The sequence below is a fragment of the Penaeus japonicus genome, unplaced genomic scaffold, assembly GCF_977035675.1.
Source record: "Penaeus japonicus unplaced genomic scaffold, GWHDUDI00000001_assembly GWHDUDI00000014, whole genome shotgun sequence".
In the NCBI taxonomy this organism is placed as follows: domain Eukaryota; kingdom Metazoa; phylum Arthropoda; class Malacostraca; order Decapoda; family Penaeidae; genus Penaeus; species Penaeus japonicus.
In genome coordinates, this window is record NW_028234416.1 from 33,623,891 (window position 1) to 33,641,316 (window position 17,426).

Consider the following 17,426-nt stretch of genomic DNA (forward strand, 5'->3'; position numbering starts at 1 on the left):
CCTTCTCCGTCCGCAAGGTCCAATACGCCCCGATAGACCCAGACCACCGCCAGCCCCAGCTCCTCGTCCACAGGAACTACACCCTCTCCCCGGGCAGGATCATCCTCGACATCACCCTCGGCCGCGACATCTACTTCCACGGCGACGAGATCGAGGCCGACGTTACGATCAACAACAGTTCGAAGAAGACCGTAAAGTCCATCATGGCCGAGATCATCCAGCATGTGGACATCACCATGACCAACATGTACTATACTCGCGTGGTTGCCTCTCTGGAGTCCCGCGACGGCTGCCCCATCGTCCCCGGGGCGTCCCTCACCCGCTCCATCGGTCTCAGACCCGTCATCGGCAACACGAGTCGCTTCGGAGTCGCTCTCGACGGCCAGGTCAAGGACAAGGACGCCAGCCTCGGTTCCTCCACCCTCTGCAACGCCAGCTCGAGTGTCAACGACTGCCTGGGGATCCTGCTGTCCTACTCCTTCCGCCTGAGACTCAACTGCGGTGCCATCGGCGGCGAAGTCTCTTGCGAACTGCCCTTCAAGCTGATGCACCCCGACCCCTCGGCGCCCACGGAGGAGGACGACCTCGAGTTCGAAGACTTCGCTCGGTTCCGACGCGGCAAGTCCTTAGACGAGCTCGAGTGATAACTTTTTTTTCTTTTCCTTTTTTTCTAAATCTGATCTTGCCTTTTTGACTTCGAGTGTTTGATTTTTAACGGTCATTCTGTGACCTTGATGAAGAATCTTTATCTAAGCTCTATCTTTTATTTTTTAATGTTGAAACATGCGATATAAAGAAAGTAATGTAAAATTCAAAACTCTTGCATATTTTAGACTTACTTTCATGTGAAGAAAATATACGATAAAAAAATTATTATTATATATTATTTTATTATTCAATTATTTTGCTATTCAATATTCATTTATTATTTTTGATAATATACATTTTGTAATATGCGTTTCCTCTTTATTTGAGATTAATTTAATTAACAAAAACATGTGTCTGTCTTACTGCAGTGTACAGCTGTTCAAATGGTTCATGAAATTTGATTGTTTTTGTGATTGGATACATACTTGACAAATAAAGTTCACATAATATTATTTGTTCCATAACCCAAATTTGGAAAGATACACAAAAAAGAAAAAAGTCACTCTATCCACAGGTAGGTAGATTCATGGATAAGTATAAAGACGTATATATAAATTGATAAATAGATTGATAAAGTGGATAAATTTACACAGAAACCACTTTACCATGTCGCAAATCACCATAATGATTACTATATCATTAACATAAAAACATGAATATCTTTTTAATAAAAGGGTATTCATTTTACATCAGATTATATTCATATTTTAAAAATAATATACATGGAATTTGACACTGATAATATGCTGTATATGAGAGATTATATTGTATGTAACATCTGAAAATATAGCAAACGTGATAGAAAATTACATGAAATATAATCATTATAGTTTTATATAATACTAAATGTATAATCAAACATTGTAACTAAACTTATTTTAGATTTCATATCATAAATGTTATAACAAACCGCGTCAAACGTATTATACTGTGCATTATCACACATTCATTGATATATCAAGTTACTCGCTGAATCAAACTAATGACTTCCACAATAGTCAAGCTGCGTCAAAGACAAGCTTGTCTTTGACGCAGCTTGACTATTATGGAAGTCATAGGTTGACGCTCTCAGGAACCTCGATAGGATTTCCAAAAAGGGGGCCTATATTGAATATGGCACCCTAAAAAGTATATTTTAATCATCATGTGAGTGATAGGACTCTAAATTAGCTTTTTATTAATATATTTTTACATCTACTCCGTATGTATCTTATCTTTCCCAGTTATCGGGGCCCGTCTCGTTGCCATGGTTTCCGCGGTCTGAATCTGAAAAAAAAAAATATTTCAACAATAAAAATCACAAGCAATCCACAAAAACCACACAAACTAATATCAATAACGAATAGAACCCAATCAACACTATCGACCCATACCACCAAAATTCAAATACCGAATTTTAAACATCCAAAAAAGAGAAAGAAAAAAGAACCATCGGCCAAATCCTTCCGGAGATTTCGCGCCAAAAATTCCCGGATCGCAAATGTAAACAAGAAGACTCCAACTTCAAAACAAAGGTGAGATTTTGAGCTTTTTTGGCGTTAAATGAAGGTTAGTTGCATTAATTCGGTGGATTTACGGTGCTTTATGAACGTGTTGTGGAGTTTAGGAGAGGATAGGAGTGTAAATCTCAAGGATAGAGGGATATTTTCGATGTTTGTGGAGAACAGGATGCGACAAGCGAGTGTCAATGCTGAAGAAATTTAATTCTTTTTCACGAGTTTTTTTTTCTCTATTTCCTTCCTCTCAAGTATAACATATTCACAGATCGTGCGTTTCATGTGAATCGAAAAGGAAATACAGAAGAAATAAGGAACCAAGAGAAAGGAAACCGAATCTCCAGAAGTTTTCATCCGTTAGAAATACGACACTTAATTAAGACGCGTTTTTAAAATCCTTTGCTTTTTCTAAACTTACGAGATGAATTAACGTGCATAAGTGATAGTACGTCAATATAGAGCGCATTTTATCCTTAGTGTATGTAATAAGATACGCCAAAGGCTTGTTATAACTTGTAATAACTTGTTAATTAAAACTTCCCAGCCGTGGCTTTCAAATCCGGACTTTTTTCCCTCGTTTGTGCGTTTTTTTACTAATTGGGTTTTATCAGAATCAACCAGACTCTTATTATGGTCTGTAATTGAAGGCCTATGATACCAGACTCAACCCAAGGACCATAACGTCAAGCGATCACCCTTAATGCTGCGCTCCGGCAAAGGACAACAACAACAACAAGACGACGGTGCTTCGGATGGGTCCTTATTTGGCCTTAAGTTGCGAGGGAAGTCAGTGAGTTCTTATCTTGGTCGCATGTATGGGGTACAAGGTAGTTGCCAGATAGACAGACAGACAGACACAGACAGGGGTGAATTCACAGTCACCTTAGTAAGAATCATTTATGGTAGTTAGTTATAGTCGGCTTATAGACGATTGTTGCGAGTTTTGAGGACTTACGCACGGTCGGTTTGAAAGACTGCGAACGTCACAAAGCTTTCTATCTGGTGGTTGAAGCTGCCTTCCCAAGTTGTGAAAGAAATGGGAAATGAACAGTTATTTAGAATAAGGTTTGGTTCCTTATATATGTAGATTATATATATATATATATGTAGGTATGTATGTATGTATATGTATATATATACATATACTTATACACATACACATATACACATATATATATTTTGCTTCAAATACATAAATATTTGTCATCTTTTCCCTTTGACAAAAGATTAATATTTCTCTTACCTTTTCAGAGGGAGTAGCAGGCCCTCCTCAAGCATTGTCCTCATGACCGGAGAGACCTGACTGCCACCATGCCGAGTGCCACTGAGGTGCAGGTAAGCTAGTGCCACTCTTGCGTCTGTCAACTTTATCACCTCTCCCTTCTTTTTCTTCTTCTCCTCTTCCTCCTCCTCCTCCTCCTCCTCCTCCTCCTCCTCCTCCTCCTCCTCCTCCTCCTCCTCCTCCTCCTTCTCCCTCTCTGTCTTCCTCTCCTTCTCTTTTTTATAGTCTCTTCCTAATCCTGGTTGTTGGGTTAGTTGTTATGATTATGTCTTTTTTTTTCTTATTCTCTCTCTTTTAAGCAGTTTTACTATTGACACTTGAAATTTAAGACTTTTTGTATTGCATCATTTGATCAAGATAACATATAATAAAGAAAAGATGAAAACAACATCTTGTATGCAAAATATGTGAGTTTCTATTGTGCAGGTTTATGAATTTATCACAAATAGGAGTAGCCGCTTAAGTCTTTATTAATCTATCCTATTTATCTATACTGACAGTTGCTGTATATATTTTACGCTATGTCCATTACTTTTCAGAATATCCCGCAGCGGGAGAAAGGGCAGAGAGGCATAGACTCCTTCTTCAAGAGCCCAAAAGCTGCCTCTCCTGTAGTCAAGGATAAAAAAGATCTGTTTGCATATTTCAAGAAAGTCAACGGCAGTCCAGACCACTTGAATGGATCAGGTAACCCAAAGGAAAGCAAACATGGAAAGGAGGAAGTCGTCGAAATTTGTGGAAACGAGAGCGAAAGCAGTGTGACCATTGACGTAGAGAGTGAGGGAAGCGAGACAGACGAGGACGTGCAGGGGTCCTCCTCCCAGACGGACGAGTCATCCGCAGGAGATTTAGCGGATGAGGGCTCTAGCATCGTGTCGGAAGACGAACTAGAAGTGGTGGAAGTAGTAAAGGAGAAAGTGCGCAAGAAAAATGAGAAGCCCGTGGAAGAATCGAGTTCTGGGAGGCAAAACGTCTTTGCATTCATGATGGCTAACAGATGTAAACAAAACGAAGTGCTGAGGGAGATGAAGGAAGAGGAGGAAGCTGCAGAAAACGGTCATTCTGAAACCTTAACAAAGAAGAAAGGCGTTGTTAGTAGTAGTGAAGAAGAGGAACATGGTAGCAAGAAGAGCGAAAAGGTAAATGTATCAAATGGCACTGTGCATGTGGATGAGAGTGGAACAAAGAAAACCAGTAAAGATAAAAAGACAACACGCAGGAAGAAGAAACCAGTCAGAAAGATTGAGCAGGCGACAGATACTGAATCCTCGTCAGAGAGCTGTGAAGAGCTTGAAGTCGTTTTCCAGAAGAAGGATGACTCGAATAAAAGTAATTCCTCTACCCCTGCAGTAGCACCCCAGCCCAAAGTTAATAAAGTGCCTATGTCATACTCTGGTGGAAATGCCTTTGCTTTCATGATGGCAAATAGACACAAGCAAGACAAAGCGCTTTCAGAGAACGAATCGGGGAAGGGAGAGACAAGTGAGAGCGAAAATAATGACAAGTCAAGCGCTCCCACGGATAGCATAGAGAAGAAGGGAAAGGGTAGAAAGAAAAAACAAATAGATTTAGACTCATCTCTGGCTGACTTTGAGGTCTCGGAAATAGAGGAACCGAAGAAGAAAACCAAGAAAATAGTGAGGAAGAAGAAAACCAATGTTTCAGTTTCTGGGAATTCAAATATTCCCGATCAGACTCCTGAAGTTAAAGCAGAAGAGGGAGTCACAAAACCCCAGACTATAGAGACAACTTCAAAGGAAGTATCCAAGATTACAAAGACTGAAGGGTCGCAAGTGAATAACATTACTGTGTCAAATGAAGAAGGAGAGTGTCAAACTAGCATTAAGAATGAAAGAGAAGATCTTGAAACTAAAACATCTGAGACTTCAGCTAATGAAGACAAAAATGTTAAGCAAAAGAATGTTAAAATGAAAACCACCAAGGGTAAGAAAGGGAAAGCAGTTGTGAAAAACAAAAAAACAAAAAATAATAATCAGGAAGTGGTTACAAAAAAGGAAACAGAAAGCAACCAAGAAGTAAACTTGGTGGATGAGATGCCTGCGGAACAAAATGTTGCAGAAGAAAGACAAATAGACTCAAAGATTGTAAAGAAGAAGAGAGTAAAAAAGAAAAATGTAGATGCTGCCTTACAAGTTCCCAAAGTGGAAAACAGTGAATCAGTGACTATTGAATCTGCAGAAGCTGAAGAACCACCAAGGAAGAGGAGAAGAAAAATAGTCAATTATTCAGCAGACTCTGACAACGAAGATGAAGTAACAAACGATAAAACACACCTCAAAACAGAACCGGAGGAAATGGAAAAGAAAGAGGACATTGTGACAGATGGCGACACAGAAAACAGTTCAAAGAAGGGGAACATTTCAACCTTCTTCAAAAAGATTACCAAAGAAGAGAAGGCGGTGGAGAGAAGCAAGAACATATTTACCATCAAGGCCGACGTTCATGCTCCGTGTGATGGACTGCTGGATTCCAACAAGGTGGAACATGTAGCGAAGAAGAAGAAAACACAGGATAGTGAAACAGCTGACAAAGAGAATGTAAATAGCATCTCAAAAGATAAGAAGAATGATAGGAGAACCAGCCGAAGAATAAAGAAAAGACAAGAATTGGAGGAATTGAATAAGATTGAATTACTGGAGCAGATTACTCCAACCAACTCGCCAGTGAAGCAACCAGCGCAGAGCTTAAGAGAAATTAACATAATAAATAATGATGCACTGAAGAAAGAAGAGGATAAGAACACTATTGCAGAGGCAATAGCAAAGGAAAGTAAGATCTCTGAAACTAAGGAGAACATCCCGAAGAAAGTGGGTAAAAAGGCAAGCAAGAGAATTTTACAAGAGGAGGAAAATGTTTGTGGCCAAATGGAAGAGAGCAAGACTGGGGAAGAGACCAAAATTTCCCAGGAAGATCTTCCCTTAGATGAGGAAAAGACTGTAAAGAAGGAACCTCTTAAGATATCCAGGAGAAGATTGTCATCGAGGAAGGCCGTTAATGAACCTTCAGCTACAGTGGAGCCAGCTATTCTCCCAAAAGAGAATACTTTATCTGAATCCATAGTAGAGAGTATAGAAAATGTCGCAGAGGATGAGATCTTCCCTAAGAGCACTAGAGCAGCCAGAGCAAAGAGTCTAAACAGATCAGCACAAGACTATAACACTGACACAGACACAAGCATTGGGTCCAGGAAGCGGTCACCAAGAACTAGAGACGGCCTGTTGTCGGAGTCCATGGAGAGTGAGGATGATAAGGAGAATGTCGTCCGCTACACCTCTACGCTCATTCAGAAACCCGGAAAACTGAGGTCAGTATAGTACTTAACTTTTGTGTTTGTGTCTGTGAAGGAATCGGGTACATTTATTTTCCTCTTGAATATTAGTTTTTAAATGTACCATGTTATATTTAGAATGGGGTATGGAAACTGTTATAAAGTAGTGGTTTCCTATCAGACATAAGATTACACATCTCTTACACAAAGAACAATGATGATACAGAAGCCCTCGAGTGTTCTCCCTTAGAGTAGAGTGTTTTACCACTCCTTTTCGGTTGAGACATCATGAGAGTTAACACTTTGATCGCTGATTTCCTTCTATTGCAATCATAGATTTGTTTTAGTGATTAATATTCTAATAAGACTTATAATTCCAGCCTGAGATTGAAGAAAGTTCAACCCACTGTGAAGACCAAGACCAAAGGAAGAAGATCGCTAAGCCTGAAGCACAATAATGTAGCAGAGAGTTGTCCTGTGCAGACCAAAGCAAGGGAGCTCGTTCAAAAAGCCAAGCTTACCAAACGGAGTCCCAAGGGTAAAGTAAAGAGGCTGAGCATGAGTAAGACGAAGAAGAAAGCCCTGAGCGAAGACGCGGTGAAGAAGATAGTCAAACAAAGCGTGGTAAAAGTTAACATGGTGCAAGTTGATAGTGATGTGGTCCTAATTGATGACGAGGAAGCTACACCAGTCAAGCCAACAAAGAAGAAAAGGCAGATGCTCCTCAAGCCTCCATCTGCCTCAACTCCCAAGACAAAATTGGTAAAAAAGAAAATCATTAAAAGTAAAATGACAAACAAAAGTACAACTGAGGAAATCGAGGTAGTGGAAGATACTGCTGTCGAGACTTCGCGGAGGTCCTCGAGGCAAGCGGCGGCCAATGCAAAGAAAATGATAGAAGAACAGCAGGAGGAAGAAGAAGAAAAGATTCAGAAGACGAAGAAAATAGAGAAAGAGAAACCAGTGAAAGGTAATTCCTTTTATGTTATTTTCTTGCTAAAACATATTGCAATATGCAGGTATATAGTAAAAGATAGCAATAAATGGTTACCTTTAACATAACATCTTGTTTATTAACTCACAGAATCCAAGCTTGCCCCCATTTTTTGCAAGAAGAAGGTTATAGAACTCTCGCCCTCTAAATTGAAAGCGCGACAAGACTTCCTACAGTCCGGCGTACCTGATCAGATCAAAAAACAAGTCCTGATTGAAAAGAGGTAAGAGCTTACAAGTCTATATAATATCCCTACCTATATTGATATTACTTAAAGGACATTAACATTATCGACATTTCTGAATTCCCTTGCTACATTTCAGTCAAGAGGAGGAGGTCAGTGAGTGGCCACCTTTCCCAGCTGTCAGTCACGTTCAGCAGAAGAATGATGCAGATGGTGTATGGAATCTTGACTCTCCAAATGTGAGTATAGACTTCAAGTTTTAGCATTAGGTGGGAATGGAGAGAGGTTTATGCAGTTTTATTGGTCTTGAACTGTACAATGATTATTTATGTTTTTTTCTAATTAAGTCAGTCTGTTATATATTAATTTATCAGATCTTGTTGGTAGATCCATCAATCAAAGTTTGTGATTTACTTAACTGTTATGGCAAAGGTAGGCAACTGTAATCCTCATAATAAATACATCTTTTATAGTTGAGTTCATAAACAGGAGAATGTGTCATGTTCATCAGCAAGATATTATCACCATTTTAAGGCTCTCCCTGAAGATAACAAACATCTCTTTTCAGATTGAGAAGCTGAAAGAAACGGCTGAGAGTGTTTCTTCTCTGGTGCCCTTGGAGACAAAGATATATAGCAGTGACATAATGTCCATATTAAAGAAAGACAAATCCAGCACCAAACAGGGAATGGGCAATAATCCGACGCTGGACCTAACAAGCATCGTGGCCATCCTCCTCTGCCTGAAGAAGGAAAATCCGTACTTCCCCGCATTTTCGGTCTTCAAATCCTACCTCGACTTGAAAAGGGAATCTGTAGATTTGTACAAGAAGGAGTTAGAGAAGGAGGAATCCAAGATCAAGGTGATAGACCTAGAAGAAGAGGAGGAGGAAGCCAAACGAGGTAAGCGCAAGAGGAGAAGCAAAGGGTCGGGAGGAAGCAAGAGATCAAGACTGAGTGGAGCCAAAGGGAAGAAGAAGGATGCCGAGGAGAAGGAGGAGGGGAAAGACAACTCCCTCCCCCTGTGGCAGGAGAGAATTCCACACGCATGGACGCAAGTTTTCTCACCTAAGCATAGCAATCAAGTCATCGGTAATACAGGTACAGACCAAAGTTAATTGAGTTTTCTGTTTGAAGGGAAAGAGAGAGAGAGAGAAAGAGACAGATAGATATATTGTATGTTATATATATTCATACATTTTAGGAAAATGAGATTGTCACTGTGATAGTAAAAAGTACAATAGTATTTAAACACCCACCATTTATTATTTGAAAACTGGTTATATATAAATTTCCGCTCATTCTTTTTAGGCTTATCTGCTGCATGTTAAAAATGGACATAATCATGAGAGCATGAGTTTTCAGAAGTTTCCTGACAAAACCATCAATGAATGAGTGTCATTTGATGATTGATTAATGTTTCTGAACAGGTCATATCAGAAAAATGAAGATGTGGCTACAGGAGTGGAAAAGGAAGTCGGAGATATATGCCAATAAAGAGAAGAATGGTAAAAAGAAGAAAACATTTAGAAGAGGTAAGTTTTTTTCTTTTTCTTTGCTCTACCTCTTTTGTTTCTTTTTCTTCTAAGTTTCTCTCCTCAGTACTTCCCATTCTTCTCTTCCTCCTCTTCATCTTTTTCCTTTTCCTCCTCTTCCACCTCCATGTGCACCACCTCCTTTTTCTTCCTCCTCCATCTCTCCTTTCTCCTGCTTTTCCTTTTCCTCTCTTCCTTTTTCCTTCCTCTACCTCCTCCTTTCTTTGTCTTTCCCTTCTCTATCCTTCCTTCCAGTTGTTAATGATGAATTCTCTTCCTCTGTATGCTTCTTCTTGATCACATACTTCTTTTCCTCCTCTACCTCCTCCAGGAGGTAAAGAAAATAACAACTGACAGAAATGTCTTTCCAGATGACGATTTCCTGATATCAGACGATTCCAGCAGTTTTGCCGATGATGACTTTGTTAACACGTTTTTGCTCTCGGGTCCTCCTGGTATCGGCAAGACCTCAGCTGTATATGCTCTTGCAGCGGAGCTCGGTTACAAGGTAGGGGGTTGATCTTAAGATTACTTGATGTCATAAACAGTAGTATAATTTTTTTTGTGTTGTTTATTTTATTGTTTATGTTTTGTATAGTTTTGTTTCTTGTTGAAATTTTGTTGCATAGAAAGTATTTGGAAGATATGGAATTTGAAGTAATTGTTAAATATTTTTTATTCTGTCTTTCTTGTCTTTTGTATTTTGGAGATGTTAAAATAGTTGTATATGTAATTCATCAATGATTGTTTAACTGAATTAAAAATAAATGCTCTGTTTTTTCTCAATATCAGAAGAAAAATGCTACGTCACTCATATTGAAAAATATTGAAAAAGAAAATTAAAAATCCAAAAGAAGCCTATTGAAAAATCCAAAAGCCTTTAGAAACCTAACAGTGAAATCTTAAACCAGGTGCTGGAGGTAAATGCCTCCTCTAGACGACAGGGGAGACAGGTCATGACCCAGCTGGCTGAGGCCACGCAATCTCACTCGGTGTCCAGCAATGCATCCCAACAGCCTGCCAACACTTTGACGGCCATGTTTGCAGCCAAGACTTCAGCTAAGCCTTCTCCAAAGAAAGGTGTGTTTTTCAACCCATTTTGGATTCCTTAGGTTGACATAAGTTGTATGTTATTTGTTGGTTTGATTTTCAAATTAATCTTATTGGTGTAAAAGGTTCTAGATTTTTGTCTAATGATTGAAAATATGTACCATATATTTACATATTTTTAAAGTGTTAATCAGAATAACTAAACCGTTTTTTTTATCACTCTTTGTTAGCAGTAAGCCTTCATGAAGACAGCCAAAACTCCAGCAAAGATTTGGAAAGCAAAAAGAAAGTGGCACTTGTATTGTTTGAAGATGTAAGTATTGTCTAATCAAAGTAGCATATGTAATATAACAGTAAATGAATCAGTTGTTTTCATCTTCTAATAATTTGGTAGGGATTGTTATGCAATTTTAATGAACATTCCTCTTGTTGGAAATTCTGTGAGGGAAGAGTTAGTTGTCTGAAATATGAACTTAGGAAAGCATTATGTAATAGAACTAAGGGCTTATTCATCTCACAGGTGCAATGCAAGAAGTACCCTTTTATGTGACAGTACCAAAAGACTCATGATACTACGGAGTAGATATAGAGGCAGTGTTGTGTATCAGCCTACGATTTTGAGAACTTTTTCCTCCTCATCTTCCTGTTAAGATGATAATTATTATGATTGATTATTATTATACTTTTCTTTTCCTTACAGATTGATATTGTTTTTGAAGAGTGGGATGAAGGTTTTATCACAACGGTAAACAATTTCATGGCCACAAGCAAGAGACCGATTATCTTGACTGTCAGTCATTCATCACCTAATGTGCTGGCCAAAATAAAAGGAAACTATGAAAAATTAGATTTTGTTTCCCCACCTGTTGATCTTATTGGTATGTGTGAAGAAGTCCATTTTTCATTTGTCTTTGTCTTAAAGTTGTTGTTTTTTTTATGGAATTTTATGAGTGGTTTCATGGTCTTTGTTTAAATATTCTTTGGTTTATTTGATATATTGTTAGTATAATCAATAACTCGTTTTTTTCTTTTTTATTGTCAATGTTTTTTTGATCATTGTTCTCTTCAAACTTTTTTTATCCTTAATTTTTATCATGTTCATCACCATCATTTATTTCATCCAACTGAAATAAATCCTCTAATATACTTAATATCTCCACAGCACACCATTTGCAGCTGGTCTGCCTTGCAAACGGTCACCACATATGCCTGAGAGATGTACAAACCCTCGTTCAAGTCAACGAAGGGGATGTCCGACAGTCCTTACACGATCTCCAGCTGTGGGCCATGTCTGGATCTTCATTCCAGAGATGCAATTGTCTCGAAAATAGTCAGAAGGTTTGTGTTACTTTTATCAAGGTGTAAGATGTCATTCTTATGGGTAATGTATTTGGAAGAATTAGATAAGACCTGGTTGATGGTTTTTACTCATTTAGGTGCAGTGGGAATGAATGTGTATAAGAGATTAGACCATTCTTTTTTATATTCTTCTTAGCTGTTCACAACATAATGAAGGACTATTATTATTATTGTTATCATCATCATCATTATTATCATTATTATATTCATCATTATCAGCAGCTGGTACTTCATAACTATGAAAGATTTACTTCCACACATTTAAACTCCTCTCTTATTTTCAGGATGATTCTCAAAAAGACAGAGAGGTGGAGAAAAGTGCCTCTTCTAAAGCTGTGAAAGACGTAAGTCTGAGCGACATATTCCCTGATGCGGACCAGTTAGACACCTCAAGCGTAGAATTGTACCAGTCAGGTTTGTGGGGGAAAGTCCAGGGGAGTGCGGCGTTTGAAAGCCAAGCCGCTCTCAATTGTGATAGAAGAAAAACGTCTCTAGCAAGGCTGCAGGAGACCGGAGGGACTGCGTGCTGGTCGCAGATTTCGAGCAACCTCCCCCTACTCCTCCCTCTCCCTCTCGCTGAGATGGAGGAGACTCAGACGCGGTATCCTCTCCAACCCGACGACCCTCTCCTCAAGACCACGCACCTCTGGCAGAGGCACAGCTGGCTCTCGATTGACGAAGACGAGGACGAGGTGGAGCAGCAGCCTGTGACTGAAGAGAAGAAGGAAGAGGAGGAGGAGGAGGAGAAAAAAGGAAGAGAAGAGGCCCCCAAAATTCCTCCCAATATACAGAAATCGTCCAAACAGTGTTTAGAGTCCATGGCCCATCTTTATGACACAATCGCCCAGCTGGATGTCCTGGATTCGTCTCAGTTAGAAGCTTATCCAGGGAAGAGTAGAGACGAACGTGGATGGTGGACGAGACATCCCTCGGCAGGACTCAGCGACGTGCAAGATAAGTGCGATCTTCACTGGGCGCCCCATAGCCTGACCAATGAGCTAATCCAGTTCATAGGCCAGAGAGCTGTGAAATGTTGTCATGATGAGTTATCGGCTGCGCTGCCCAAGGGTTCGGTAACAGACTGGCCTCAGTTGTCGCTCAAGATCCAGAAGGATATGAGAGTACCAAGCTTGATACCACATGAATCTAAAGCCAACAGGTAAGTACTTTTTTATGAAAGACTTTGATGTTAGATGTATAGTAACTCATATTCTTCAAGAAGTAAAATAGTTAAATACTAGTGTGAATGTTTCATAGTAACCAATTTAATTTCTCTCATTTCAGCCTCAGACAAGAACACCGTAATATAACTGCCTTCATAACTTCACGTGTGCCGGCAGTTAACCATCTCAACCGGAACCTATCCATGGACTACTTACCCTGTATACGAAGTCTCGTTAGATTCGATGAGCTCGGTGCAGCAATTAGTAAAAACAGAAGAGGAAGGAGATTTTTAAGTAATGTTGCACACTTAGGCATTGATTTATCAGCTGAGGAAAAATTGAAAATGGCTAATGCGTTTTTGAGCTAGCCATGTTCATAGACTTGGGTGTGTTTTTACACATTGTAATTTTTTTACCATAGCAATTTTTTTTATTTATGAAATATTTATACTAGTAAATGAAATGTTTAAGAATTCAGATTAAAGTTTTAAATATTTTAAGAAATATTGAGAGGTTATTTTAGGGAAATATTCACTTGTGTGTCATTGCATCTCATATTTTTTATAACCATTGCATCATTATTTTATAAATTCATATTATGAAAAAGAGTAAAATTTTATAATATATAATCATATAGTTTCTTTGATAAAACCATTTCATATATATTTGTAGCCAAAGTGATTGTATAGAGTGTCACAAAGTGGCCTTGTTATTGCATGTCTTATACCAGTTGAAAAGTCTGGAACCTCAAGTGTTGCAAGATCTATTCAAGTCTTTACAACTAATTTATATGTATATTTGAGACAAAATCTTCAACATCATTTTTTCCTCATCCTCCCATTCCTTCTGTCTCACAGTTCCTTCGCTTATCCCAGGATTCTCATCTATCATCAAATATGACATTAAGTTCTTAAACCTAAATCAGCGAGTCCGTTCTTGCATCATAGTGGTGGTATCAATGCTGAGTCACAGTTAAAACTAATCGAGTGAAAACAATCAAAATCCACTGGGGCACTGTCTATACCTTGAATAAAAAAGTCAACGAGCAAAAAAAAAAAAAAAAATGTATTTCGCGATGTTTTTATTTCTCTCATCTTTACCTTTGATTCTATGTTTCTACTTTGCTTCTAAGCCTTTTCATTTATTGGGTAGTCTTTGCTTTCTCTTGTCTCCTTTTGCTGCTACTTTCCCTTCTCTCTGTGTCTGGAAAATCAACTGTGAAAACTTGCTAGCAGATATTTTTATTAACTTTTAATAAGGGATTTTATTTTGCTCTGAATTAGGAGGAGGAATTTGATGAGACCTTTTTGTTTGTTTGTTTGTTTGTTTATTCTTCTATTTAGAGGAAATTAGCTCTTTTTTTCCAAGATTAATGACTGTTTTTCATTTGAAATTAATTCAAACGAATATGTCTTGTAGCTTTAAAAAAAAAAAGGAAAATTATATATTCGAGCATCGATAGTTTTCGTCCATTTCCAAAATAACTAATTGATTTCATGGTATTTACCAAATGTTTTTTATATTTTCATACCATCAGACAAGTCATGTGTATATGAACCATGACTGTTTTAATTTAATTGTGCAATAGTTTGTAAGATGATTGTATGCAAGAGTTGTTTTATGTTGTGAATATTGTATTCTAGTATTTAGACAAAAAGTGGTCATTTTGATGTATCAATTGTATTTTTAAAATCACTTGATTATCTGTTGGAGAAATATCTCTTGATACTTTTTTATGCATTTGATATTTAAGGCCATAAAGATTGTACAAAGTCTTATAATAAATTTCAGAATAAGAGAGGTTGATTATGATTTATAACAGACTTCATAGTATATAAGAAAAAAAAAAGCATGTAAAGAAACATTGTATATCACCATTTAAAAAAGTTTACTGCAATATAATTTTACGTAGTTAATAAATTTGCTATTTATATGATTTTCAAATATAGTAATTGTAATAGTATTATCTTTCCTAGGTTCAGAAAAGCTCATCCACAGTCCTCTAGAAGTTTTGTCAATAATATAGTCAGAGCAGAAAGTATTCTATCTCTCTCTGTCCATCTCTTACTCTCTCCCTCTCGCTCTCTCTCTCTCTCTCTCTCTCTCTCTCTCTCTCTCTCTCTCTCTCTCTCTCTCTCTCTCCTTCCTCTTCCTCTCTCTCTCTCTCTCTCTCTTCCCTCTCTCTCTCTCTCTCTCTCTCTCTCTCTCTCTCTCTCTCTCTCTCTCTCTCTCTCTCTTCTCCTCCCTCTCTCCTCCCCTCTCTTCTCTCTCTCCTCTCTCTCTCTCCCTCTCTCTCTCTCTCTCTCTCTCTCTCTCTCTCTCTCTCTCTCTCTCTCTCTCTCTCTCTCTCTCTCTCTCTCTCTCTCTCTCTCTCTCTCTCTCTCTCCTCTCTCTCCCTTCCTCTCCTCCTCCCTCTCCTCTCTCTCTCCTCCCCTCCTCCTCTCTCTCTCCTTTCCCTCCCCTCTCTCTATCTCTCTCCTTTCCCTCCTCCTCTCTCTCTCCTTTCCCTCCCCTCTCTCTATCTCCCTCCTTTCCCTCCTCCTCTCTCTCTCCTTTCCCTCCTCTCTCTCTATCTCTCTCCTCTTTCTCTCTCTCTCTCTCTCTCTCTCTCTCTCTCTCTCTCTCTCTCTCTCTCTCTCTCTCTCTCTCCTCTCTCTCTCTCTCTCGTCCTCTCTCTCTCTCTCTCTCTCTCTCTCTCTCTCTCTCTCTCTCTTGCTCTCTCTCTCTCTCTCTCTCCTTCTCTTCTCCTTTCTCTCTCTCTCTCTCTCCCCCTCTCTCCTCCTCTCTCCTCCTTTCCCCTCCTCTCCTCCCTCCTCTCCTCCTCTCTCTCCTTTCCCCTCTCTCTCCTCTCTCTCTCTCTCTCTCTCTCTCTCTCTCTCTCTCTCTCTCTCTCTCTCTCTCTCTCTCTCTCTCTCTCTCTCTCTCTCTCTCTCTCTCTCTCTCTCTCTCTCTCTCTCTCTCTCTCTTTCTCACTTTCTCTCTTTCTCATCCTCTCCTTCTCCTTCCTCACAACGATCAAATTGAATATAAATACATACACGTGTTATACTTCGAAGATTTTTTTTTTATTCAAAGCCAAAGGATTTATGCGAAGGGTGCCAAAAAGGAATTATTTATTTTTATAGAAATAATCGCTATTATTAGTTATTATTATAATGTGTCGATGAACCTACCTTATTCATCAATAATGTAAATTATGAGCGAGTGAGAGATCCATCTTACTCTTGCACAGCCCCCCACTCTCCAGAAACCAGAGTTGATCATTAATATTTATACAAAAACAACAATGACACTGGAGAATGGTCAGTAATCCATTTAAACCAAACGCATTCAAACTGGTTATAGGATGGATACATGGACGTTGATGTCGAATACAGGAAGCATGTGAGTTCAGTTTTGTATTTTTATTATTTATTTATTTAATGTTTTGGAAGTGTTTATATGTATTTCTCTATGTTTCGTTCTTGGTTACACACACACACACTCACATCAGTCACAACACTCACTCTCACTCACCTCAACTCACTCACTCACCTTCACTCACGTCTTCACTCACACACTCACACACTCACTCACTCACTCACACTCACACACACACACACACACACACACACACACACACACACACACACACACACACACACACACATACATATATATATATATATATATATATATATATATATATAAATATATATATATATGTATATATTTGTTCCATCGTTCGATTTTTTTTTCTTTTTTTTTGACAAATTGACAATACATGGATTTCACGTCATTGTCAGTTACATTAGATAAATTCAATATGTTTTTTTGTAGATATAACGTGAATGTAAGTGTTTATAACATTAAAACAAAAAAAAGCCAAATTAAAAGGCGGGTAGACGCAATTAGATCTGTTATAAAAAGCAAACCGAACCCCGTTTTCTAAAGTTAATAATACCAGCGTTTTGTTTAGTTTTTTATCTAGGCAACAAATACTGTTTTGCAAATACATATTTATAAGTGATTTCTCTTTCCGCTAATGTTCACGTATGGTGACGCTGCAGATAATTTTCAAGAATCATAGTCTCCCTCAAACCACATTTTCAAGAGCCCAAAGTGGCCCAAAGTGGCCCAATATTTTCAGACAATCTCAACCATGACTAAGGGAGAGAGAGAACACATACACAGTAGCGTGTGTATAATTACGGGGAGATGGACCCCCCCAATCGAGAGAATTCTGCGGGCGCTGCTGATCATATATGGTATATATATATTTTAGGCACGTACCTTTGAATACGTAAGGCTAAAATTCCGACAATGATCTAGACGGAAACCAAAAAACGGGAAGAAGAAAAAGAAAGAAAAGAAAAAAAACGTAGGTTGAAGAAATATACTCCATAGACGAGTATTTCTTCTACCTTTTTAAGATTTTCCAAATTTGT

The 17,426-nt window shown here is 38.6% G+C and overlaps 2 protein-coding genes across 5 annotated transcripts in view; both read left to right on the top strand.

The window, feature by feature from the left end:
- Positions 1–855, top strand: part of LOC122261632 (arrestin homolog) — a 37,198-nt gene extending 36,343 nt beyond the window's left edge. For both annotated transcript variants that reach the window (XM_086544149.1, XM_043029381.2), the window contains exon 3: positions 1–855. This exon is cut by the window's left edge and continues 85 nt beyond it. In XM_086544149.1, coding sequence (XP_086400275.1) covers positions 1–644 — 644 coding nt within the window. In that variant the 3' untranslated portion in view covers positions 645–855.
- Positions 856–2,095: 1,240 nt separating this feature from the next.
- Positions 2,096–14,797, top strand: elg1 (enhanced level of genomic instability 1). 3 transcript variants are annotated; one of them, XM_043029378.2, is made up of 15 exons: positions 2,096–2,162; positions 3,396–3,479; positions 3,966–6,751; positions 7,096–7,685; positions 7,800–7,932; positions 8,033–8,132; positions 8,462–8,993; positions 9,323–9,427; positions 9,799–9,935; positions 10,339–10,507; positions 10,711–10,790; positions 11,178–11,355; positions 11,640–11,815; positions 12,121–12,995; positions 13,121–14,797. In XM_043029378.2, the coding sequence occupies exons 2-15, from the start codon at positions 3,456–3,458 to the stop codon at positions 13,365–13,367; spliced, it is 6,132 nt and encodes a 2,043-aa protein (XP_042885312.2). In that variant the 5' UTR covers positions 2,096–2,162; positions 3,396–3,455; the 3' UTR covers positions 13,368–14,797. The 3 variants fall into 3 exon arrangements, with proteins under 3 accessions (XP_042885312.2, XP_042885310.2, XP_042885311.2); XM_043029376.2 differs by having other exon boundaries at positions 10,708–10,790; positions 13,121–14,063; XM_043029377.2 differs by having other exon boundaries at positions 2,111–2,196; positions 10,708–10,790; positions 13,121–14,063.
- Positions 14,798–17,426: the final 2,629 nt, after the last annotated feature.